The 10675-nt window shown below is 42.2% G+C and overlaps 1 protein-coding gene across 1 annotated transcript; it reads left to right on the forward strand.

Moving 5' to 3' along the window:
• Positions 1-1994: 1994 nt before the first annotated feature.
• Slc30a1 (solute carrier family 30 member 1) lies at positions 1995-9521 on the forward strand. The gene is given in 4 exon segments (XM_053743283.1): positions 1995-3209; positions 4759-5130; positions 5133-5258; positions 5261-9521. Coding segments are annotated over 4 exon segments (1518 nt in total). The 5' UTR covers positions 1995-2593; the 3' UTR covers positions 5665-9521.
• The last annotated feature ends 1154 nt before the right edge of the window (positions 9522-10675 follow it).

Raw genomic sequence — 10675 nt, forward strand, 5'->3', positions numbered from 1 at the left:
TTCTTCTTTGGGTATCAAGTTCCTGCATTCAGGGAAATACACAGAAGCCTCTAGTAGAAGAAAAATGGTCCTCCAGTTGCCTCCTGGCCATTCCCATGAGAACATTTTAACCATGAGTAGTTCCCCAATTTCTGTATAGTTGGGTTCACTGGGAGGTTTGAAGCTGTGTTTACACATGCTCAGAGAAAAATGTCACTTGTCTGCATCAAAAGAGGGGAGATTGGTGGTCCTAAAACCCACAAATCAGTCCTTAGCACTGTCTGTATCTACACTTAACTTCAAAATCAACATTTAAAATCGGACCTCAGTATTTCCCCCTGAAAACTACCTTGACCCCTCTTCCCAACCTCCTTACTAAGGCACTATTTTCTTTGGCAGATTGGAAACATTGTAATTATCTTTGTTGAATTCTCCTATTTTTCCTCCCTTCCAATACGCAATAAATCAACAAATTCTGTCAGTTCTTCCTTTATGATGTCTTGCAAACTTTTCTCCTTTCTTTTCTCCTGCAGCAGAGCAGAAACGGAGGATGAGGATCTGGCTCTCCAATATAGATGGGGAGATGACAAATATGCCAATATACAAGTCACAAAATCCGTATATGAATAAGGAGGGGGGAAAAAAAAAAAAAAAGGCAGCAAAACAGCACAGCTCCAAACAAGCCTTACATAGGCATCTTAAGGCAATGGCAGGCACTACACTTGCAGCAACCTGAGCCGTTGGGGGTCCTTCCTCCTGTTCAGTGGAGAGGCCTTCTCGTTGACCTCAGGCCATTCTGTTGATTCCAGTTCCTAGCGCACTTTAGACCACTAAGTCTTCACTTCCAGATTAATCGCCACTCATATACATGTACATATATCCACAGTACATATACTATTCAATCCAAACTAGGGTTAGCAAAATTCATGAAGAGAACTTCATAGTAAACTTAAAATTTCTTACTTTCTACCTCCACCTGGACAGCGTTTTCTTTTGTATTTTTGCTGCCCCTCCCCCTCCTCCTATCAGCCAACACAGGGTTCCGCTGTTTGTAGTCTGTAAATAAGTGTGAAATCATAGAGCCTTCAGAATTTTAGCATTAGAAGGAATCTTAAGAGTTCCACTAGTTCAGTCCTTTACTTTATAGATGAACAGGTGTAGAGAGATTAGGAGACTTGGCCAAAGTCAGGCAGCTGGCTAGCGACAAGGCAAGGATCAGAGCCCAGGTTTCTCCTGCTTGAAGTCCGTTCCCTAAACTGTCCTTAGATAATCAGTGACAGAAATCCCTGACTTACACAAGGGCTCCTGGGGAGGTGGTGATAGGAGTAATTCGCTTTACTGAAACCTTTACAGATTCTCGGTTCAGGCCACTCGCCCGAGGGCTAACTCCTGAGCTCCGGGCTGAGCCGAGAGTCACAAGTTACGTGCAGCACTTGTTTATGAGTCTGGTGGCCTAATCTCAGGCTCCACTGCCCTGAGGACGCACCCGAGGGCCCCGCACGCAGGGGCTCCGCTCTCGGCCCCTCCCAGGTGGCGGGTCTGTCACACAGCCGCCCGGCGGCCCGCCCCCACGTGGACTCGGCTCACAGGATCAAAGTCTGTCTGCAGCCTGGCCCCCGCAGGTGTGCTGGGGGCTGTGAGAACCCGCACAGCCGAAAGCAGGACTCCGCAACACCCTGGGTGGGGGAGGCCTGCACACCCGCCCCTCCCCCTCCGCTGCACGCGGCCCGCGGCCCGCGCCCCGGACCCTCCCCCACGACGCCCGCCGCTGCACCCGGCCGCGGCCCCGGGCCCACGCCCGGCTCCTGGAGGGAGAGGCCCCGCCTCCATCGGTTGGAGCCGAGACCCCCGCCCCACCCCCGCCCCTCCGCGTCTCCATCCAGTAGCGAGCGCGGATGGGCGGGACGCGACGGCTGTCGTGAGGGTTGCTGGCCAATGGGAAAGCGTGCCGGGTCTGAGGGGCGGGGGCGCCGAGGCCTTGTCACGCTCGGGTCCGTGTGAAAACGGGGGTTCCGAGTGCAAAGCAAAGTTTTTTTTGTAAACCGTCTGCAAAGGCGGGGGGGCGAAGAAGGCGCCCGAAACCGGGCCGAGTGCAGCGGCTGTGGCTGCCGCCTCTTTAGCGCCTCAGCCGTGGGCTCCTCAGTCCAGCCACAGCGGAGGAGACGAGCCAGGAGAGCCCTCAGATGCTCGGAGCCTTCTCAGCGCGGAGCCTCCCGCCGCCCTCGTCCGCCACCCGCCTGCTCTGGGTCCCTGGCTCCCGGAGCCCCAGCCCCCCGCCGCCGCCGTTGCCGCCGCCTCCGCCCCGGTGCGGGTGTGGGGGCTGCTGGGGCCGAGCCGGGCCTCGGCGCCGGCTCGGAGGACGGACGCCTGAGGAGCTGCGCGCCGCCGGCCGGCCGGCCGAGGACGCCCGCAGGCGCGGGGCGCGGCGGCCTGACCCCGGGCTCGCCCCCGTGCGGCCGCGGGGGCCCCGCAGCGGTTTCCCGAGCGGCCCGCCGCGGGCCGTGAGAGCCCCGCGCCGCCCGCCTTCCCCGGTCGCCGGGTCGCCGACCCTCGGCGCCTAGCCGCCACCTCCCGAGTCGCCCGGCCGCCCGCGGCGGGCCGCTGAGCCGCAGCCATGGGGTGCTGGGGTCGGAACCGGGGCCGGCTGCTGTGCATGCTGATGCTGACCTTCATGTTCATGGTGCTGGAGGTGGTGGTGAGCCGGGTGACCTCGTCGCTGGCGATGCTCTCCGACTCCTTCCACATGCTGTCGGACGTGCTGGCGCTCGTGGTGGCGCTGGTGGCCGAGCGCTTCGCCCGGCGGACCCACGCCACCCAGAAGAACACGTTCGGCTGGATCCGGGCCGAGGTGATGGGGGCTCTGGTGAACGCCATCTTCCTGACCGGCCTCTGCTTCGCCATCCTGCTGGAGGCCATCGAGCGCTTCATCGAGCCGCACGAGATGCAGCAGCCGCTGGTGGTCCTGGGGGTCGGCGTGGCCGGGCTGCTGGTGAACGTGCTGGGGCTCTGTCTCTTCCACCACCACAGCGGCTTCAGCCAGGACTCCGGCCACGGTCACTCGCACGGGGGGCACGGCCACGGCCTCCCCAAAGGGGTCCGCGTCAAGAGCAACCGCGCCGGGGACAACGATGTCAGCGTGGCCCCGGGCGAGCCCGGGCCAGACCAGGAGGAGACCAACACCCTGGTGGCCAATACCAGCAACTCCAACGGGCTGAAACTGGACCCGGCAGGTGAGCAGAGAAAGTCGCCGCCGCAGGTGGTTGGTTTGGGCAGCCGAGACCCTCGCCGGGCCCTCGGCGGGATGGCCCGCACGCCCCCTGGTGCCCGCGCGCTCCGGTCGGTGTCCCGCACTCGCCCCTTCTGGTCCTGCGGAGGGAGCCTGGGGGCGCGATCGGGAGTACAAGCCGGAGGGACTGTGGGTCTGAGGGTAGGAAAAGAGTCGGGGGACACTCATCCCACTCACTCTGCACCCGCGCTTAGGCGGTCTTTACAGGTTTTTTTCTAGAGACTTGGCGGCTTATGCTTAGAACAGGGTCAGAAAGGCTTTCTAATTCAATTCATTGCCCTCTTGGGAAACACACAAAACTCCCAGTTCGTCCTAGTTGCTGGGTATAGGAACCCTTCCTCCTCCAGAGTAGTTCTTATGCCCATACAAGTTTCATAATGATGCATTCAGAGCGTATAAACCCTGGGTTAAAGGTTTCTTTTATGAAGGGCAGTGTATATTTCACTTAATTGACACCTAATCCTGAAAAGCATAGGCTTAGGGACCAGTTGGGACATGTTTAACATTTACTTCCTTAGGACTTTTTTCATAATGGTACTAAAATAAAAGTGATGCTGATGCATTCATCTTATATTTTTGATGAAGGCTTTTCATTCTAAACATAAGTACTCTTGAAGGAAATATGGAAAATAGACGTTGGAAAAAAGGAATGAGTCAGTACTACTCAAGCACAAAGATATTAAGTTTGGCTATTTCCTTCTATCTCCCCCATATGTATTTATTTACCTGGTTGTATCATACTACAGAGACAATTTTCTTTTTCAAATGCAGGATATCATGTTATTGAAGTTCTAGTTGTGCATTGTGAAAAGGTCTAATATTGGATTTTTCTCTCATTCACTTGGCAGGGTGTTCTAAAGAAAATTTAAGCTACTCTGGTGTGTAATACCTTTAAAAAAAATCAGTACTTAAAAGCTTTTAGGGTAGGTAGTGACCATTTAGTTCGAACTTAACTAATAGTCTCAGTGATTGTTGATTAAATTGTTGATTTGTCAGTTTTAAAACCCTCTCTACTAAGACCTTTTATATTCTTGATAAACCTTTACAAGTACAAACTGGTATTATTCTCACAGAATCTACCTCAATGATGGTAGAGCAAGTCCAGTGTCAAATCAGGCATTTTGTATCAGTAGATTTATCCACAGCTGCATTAATGGATGATAATCCTTAATTTTGTGTTTTCCTTGGTATATGCCAGAAAAGTACAGCAGAGTGTTTTCAGGACCCCTGCCCCCATAGAAAAGATACACTTTTTAGGAGGCGAGGGAGGGTGGTTAGGAGAGTGGAAAAGCAGTATTTTAATGACTTAATTTAGCCCTGGCCATTATGTCCTGGCTTGTTCCCAGAATGTCAATTTATATTAAATTGCTCTGAGCACATTTTTGTGTTTTACAAAAATTTTTTTACCTTCTTCACCACTTGCAAGGAATTAGAAAACGATGTTTATATGAAAACACTTCAAATGTATTTGATAAAAATTTTTTTCTTTGTAGATGCAGAAAAATCCAGAAGTGATGATGCAGTGGAAGTACAAGTGAATGGGAATCTTATCAGAGAACCGGACGATATGAAATTGGAAGAAGAAGAAGATAGGGCTGGGCAACTTAACATGCGTGGAGTTTTTCTGCATGTCCTTGGAGATGCCTTGGGTTCAGTGATTGTAGTAGTAAATGCCTTGCTCTTTTACTTTTCTTGGAAAGGTTGTTCTGAAGGGGATTTTTGTGTGAACCCATGTTTCCCTGATCCCTGCAAAGCATTTGTAGAAATAATTAATAGTACTCATGCATCAGTTCATGAGGCTGGTCCTTGCTGGGTGCTATATTTAGATCCAACTCTTTGTATTGTAATGGTTTGTATACTTCTTTACACACTTACCCATTACTTAAGGAATCTGCTCTTATTCTTCTACAAACTGTTCCTAAACAAATTGATATCAGAAATTGATAAAAGAACTTCAAGAATGTTGAAGGAGTTGAGGAAGTTCACGAATTACATGTTGGCAACTTGCTGGAAGCAGAATCATTGCCACTGCTCACATAAAATGCGAAGACCCAGCATCATACATGCAGGTGGCTAAGACCATTAAAGGCGTTTTTCATAATCACGGAATTCATGCTACTACCATTCAGCCTGAATTTGCTAGTGTAGGCTCTAATGCAAGTGTAGTCCCATGTGAACTTGCCTGCAGGACTCAGTGTGCTTTGAAGCAATGTTGTGGAACACGGCCACCAGCCCATTCTGGAAAGGATGCAGAAAAGGGCCCGACAGTTAGCATTTCTTGTTTAGAACTTAGTGACAATCTAGAGAAGAAGCCCAGGAGGACTAAAGTTGAAAACATCCCTGCTGTTGTGATAGAGATTAAAAAAGTGCCAAACAAGCAACCTGAATCATCTTTGTGAGTCTTGAAAAAGATGCGATATTTGACTTTTGCTTTAAACTGCAAGAGGAAAAAGACTCCATTGAAATTCTAAGTTTGCCAAGTAGTATAATTGAAGTCCTTGTCTGGTCACACAGTTTAATTCTATTTTTGTAAGAACATAATGGGACTGCATAACAGAGTTCTATATTACAACTTTGTGATTATTAGTGCAGAGTACAGCTATGCTGTAACAATTTTTGAAAGCCAGTTTTAACACTATGTTACATTTTTGTTTAAAGTAAGTATAAACCTTATATAACATAATGACATTTGATTTCCGGTTTTCCCATGATAAAAATTAGGGGGATAAATAAATTAAAAATTGTTACTGGAATTTCTCTGCTTTTCTTTCCCCCCATTGTTATATTTTGTTAGGATTATAATTGGTAGACCTGTAAAATCTTCAGCAAGTTTGTTTCCATTGATGTTTTGGGTAATGTTTACTTGCCCTTTGAAATCATTACATAGTATAATGGCAGCATATTTTAAGAGTGACTCATGGCCTATGAGCAGAAAATAAGATCAGTTACTATTCCATATTCTATATTGCTGAGTGTTAATCCAATAAACAGTGAGGTAATTAGGAAACTGAAGTAGAGTTTACACATAATAGGCCAAATAGGAAGTAAGAGCAGGGAAGAAATTTTACTAAATACTTGCATTATTGTATGTTAATGTTCATACTACATCTCTAAGTTATTTGAGAATTTCAACTCCTTTATTCTACCAAAGTTAGCCTAAAACATGAACATGTTCACCAGCATTACTTTCTTTGAAAGATTGGTATTAGAAACATAGAGCTGAAAGTTTACTCACAAAATACCTAATATTTTTAAAGATTTAACTTCATCTTAGCTTGCAAAATGTAAGCTATAATATAATCTTTTAAATTGTGGGTGTTTAAAAATTTGAAGTTAAAGGCATTTCATGGTGACTAATCATGAATGGATTTAAACAGCTTTTTGAGTACAACCATTTAGTGCTTGTGCTTTGCCAAGAGCCACTAACTTGAGAGAAAAGAAAGATGGTTAATGCAATCTGGATATTGAATTCTTAGCAAAATTAATAAGGGAAAATTGGAGATTCTGTAAGTCATCATTTCTTGACATTGCTTAGTCAATTGCTTAGTTCTTAGACCAGTGGCTTATTTTGCAGGATGTCATGCTTTCCATCCAGGAAATTGTTCTTGGCTATTTGATTATTGCTATAGATTTCAAATCCAACACAAATATTTTAAGGTTATTTAAGTTATATTTTTCTTGATAGAAGAGGGATTCTGCTTTGTGAAGAAAATGATTTTTGTCCTCAGAAGAATGAATATTAATATCAGTTATCATGTATAGCTCTATTTTCTAGAAACAAGGTATTCTGACTACTTCAGTAACTTTTATAGCTTACTACTTTTGAGATGGCTACCTTTGGATTTAAAATAATTCATTGCTTAATAGGTCTTAAGATGAAAGTGTTAGAATATGACATTTTTTTAAAGAGGTGATCTTTCGTTGTAGATGGTGTTTTTCCCCTAATATATGCCTGTTGCTGGCAATGGGTCTATTTAAGAACAGCTGGTTTTTCCAATGAGAATGAGGTAATTTTAGGAACATAGTTTGTAAGTTCACATATACTATGATGGGCCAAACATAACCTGCCAATTTGCAATACATCTTGATCTTTTAATACTCTTATCTGATATTGTGTAATTCAGTTCTTTACCTAGTAGTTTGCTTTGAGTTTTGCAAAAAGGATTTTTTTCTTTTCTCTTTAACTTGAAATTGAGCAATCTATCTAGGTGAACAAGAGAAAGCTGCAAATTTTACTATATCATGTACATTCCTGATTTAACACTTTACAGAACGTTTTATTAAGATCTCAAAACAATTTTTTATCTAAACATTTTAGCAATGATACAATAGGATAACTGGTAAAATATATTACATTCAATGGGGTTTTCTTTACAATGTTCCGTTTGGGGTCTGTTTCTTAAAGGTGGTATAACACCTAAGTAGAAGACATCACCAGAGTGAGAATTTTTAGAAATGGTATATGAACATGGGACAAGGGCTTTTTTTTTTTTTTTTTTTTTTTTTTAATTTTTCAAAAGTGCTTTGACAGGATAGTCTTTAGGTTTTAGTTATTTCACTTTCCATAATTTTTAAGTTGCTTGTATGTAACAAAGTGGTACCATAGGATACTCTTTTTTTCAAAGGACTTTGTCATAGCAAAATCAGAGGGCACTGACACCTTTTGAGTTTTAGCAGAGAATTATTTATTTCTTTACAATGCACTTTCTAACCCCATTTTTAGCTATATTAGCATTATCTTTAAGAAAAAAAGACATGCTTTTATATTTAAATGTTGTGGGATTTAAGTGTCTTTTTCAAAATAGCTTATTCCTTCCTGAAAGAAAATGCAAGAAATACCCTGGATTATGGGAGACTTATACCCATTATTTAAATATGCTGTTTTATAACACTTCATCAGTTTTAGAAGTTGCATCTCTCCTACTGGTTCTTTTATATTTGAGCAAGATCAGTGTAGAATGTTTAGAAACTTGTCTGTTGTCAATTTTATTGAGAAGGTGCTGCATGTGCCTGATTTAAAACCTACCAGGAATTTTTCCAAGCCAAATGCAGCCTTAGTGATGAGAGATTTAATTCTCTGTTAACTTTTAGCTTGTATATTTTTTTCTGGAAGGTATCTACATTGTAAGTTTGGACTACAACCTGAAAAATAAAAATCCTAAAATTTGGCTGTATGTACACTTTAGAAAACAAAATGCTGAATAATTTATCCTAAGGTATGTGATTGAATAGGAAAAAATTTCCATCAAGTGCACCTTGGAAAATCACACTAGGTAGAAGGCTACGTTAACATATTGTGTCTTGTTAAAATTCAATTAATTTGTATTTTTGAGGGAAAAGACCTATGGAACCTAATGTGAAATATTTAGTAGGTTAACTGGTATTGAGTTGATTTTTACTGTTCATAAGCAGATATCATTTGAATGATAAACATGTCATTAACCTGCTGTCTTAAGATGTTCACATATACACAAATATGGAGAGTAATTCTACAATTTAAAAATATTTATTTTAATACTGAGTTCAGTTAAGTGATAAAACAGTGTTAAAACTCTTGGGAAGGTGGAGGGTTTTTTTTTAATTTTGTTTGTTTGTTTGTTTAAATTGAAACTGTGTCATACAGTGTTCTGGGTCTCTGAAATGGGAATTGTAATAGCACTATTTTGATGTAGCTCTACCAGTATGTGGTGATGCTAATTTGTTTCACTACAAGCTCTGGAATGTTTAGCAGTCATTTTCACTGGCACAAGAGCCTTTTGTATGTTATTCAATTTAAGTTTTAAAACCAAAAATTTTATGTTCAGTGGCTTTGGCAAAAAGATGCTGAAGGGAATGTAACATACAATTAATATGTGGTTATATATAAAAAGACCCAAATTGCCATGTTATGGTTCTGCCTTGAAACAGCACAATGAAGTGTATCCGTGTATTCTGTGATTCTTAATGAAACTTTCATAATTGTGTTGTTTTGTGTCTGCTGTTGCCTGTCTTTTGGGCCAGATATGGCGCAGTTAAATGCAGTTATCATCTCATTAAATGCAGATACAGATAAACTGTCTTTTAGTGCTGCAACATTTTACCTAACTTCTAACTTTTTGTATGTTTTTTGACTGTGTTATTTTCCAAAGCTGTTCCTACCTCACCATGAGGCTTTATGGATTGTTATGTATTATAAATGTTCTATATGAGACAGACTACTGTGTTTCTTCTCATTTATTAAAAGTTAAGTAGAAAATAAACTAATTTTCATATCTACTTTGTTTTGTGCATATGGCCTTCCCTCTAACACTAGGGTGGGTTTTATGAAAGAGAAATGGAATTCAGATATTGAAATGAAAGGTGTAATTCAATAACAAATATTGCTAGTGGGCAGAATAATGATTTCAGACAGTGGTATCGAAGAAAACAAATTGCAGTAGACATGGAAAGGGTTAACTCACTACCAAGGTCCACTAATAGGAACTACTCAATGGCTATTTTTTCTTTTGGTTATAATCATTAAAATTAGATTATATATAAATATATATATAATAAGTATATATATTTATATATTTATAAATAGTTATGGGTAAGCTGCTTCTTTTGGTACTTCCTAGTTTTTACTTGAGCATTACTAATGAAGATTATGAAATATTTTGTACCTATGTGAATCATCTAAAACAGCCTAGAAGTTAGTACATTTGTGTGTTAATTGAACCTCAGGATTTCTACAAATACAGTCTGATATAAAAATTCTCCTTGAAGAACTCGTACTTCTGGCTGGGAGGTAACAGTTGAAAAATCAGTTGGTTGTAAATGGTAGTAGATAAATATCCAAAGGAACTGATACAGTAGATATTCCAAAGAAATGGTAAACATCTTTAGAAAAGGGTATGTGGGTTCAGATGGAGTGGGGTTGAGAGGTAAGGTATCAGGTAGTAAAAACGATTGGGGGTTGGGAGGTGAAAGGAGATTGTAAAAGAGAAGGTTAAATCTATATTAAACAGTTTGATTGGTTTTATAGGAAAATAGGATATTAACAATTTTTGAGTAAATAGAGAGTGGAAAGAGTACTTAACTATGTAGGCTAAATTTGGAGTGTGTTATAGTCAAAGTGACTACAGGAAGACAATTTGGCTTACCAGTTATTTGGTACTAAAAACTTGAACTAGTTCCCAAATACGTCCACATCTACACATACCACATTTCAGTTGATTCCATGTGCTCTTTTTAGATTTCTTAACATTTCTAAACTCAGAAAGTATAGCTACAATCAATGGTATCTTACTATTGCTGTCCTCCAACTTTTTTCTTAACCTGAGTGAATCCAAAAAAATTACCTTCTGGGGCAATGTGGCTTTTCAAAAAAGATTCTGCTAATTTTCCCTAAAACCAATTCTATGTACTATGCCCTGCACATTTGAATAAGAG

This window comes from Sciurus carolinensis, chromosome 12, assembly GCF_902686445.1.
Source record: "Sciurus carolinensis chromosome 12, mSciCar1.2, whole genome shotgun sequence".
NCBI lineage: Eukaryota > Metazoa > Chordata > Mammalia > Rodentia > Sciuridae > Sciurus > Sciurus carolinensis.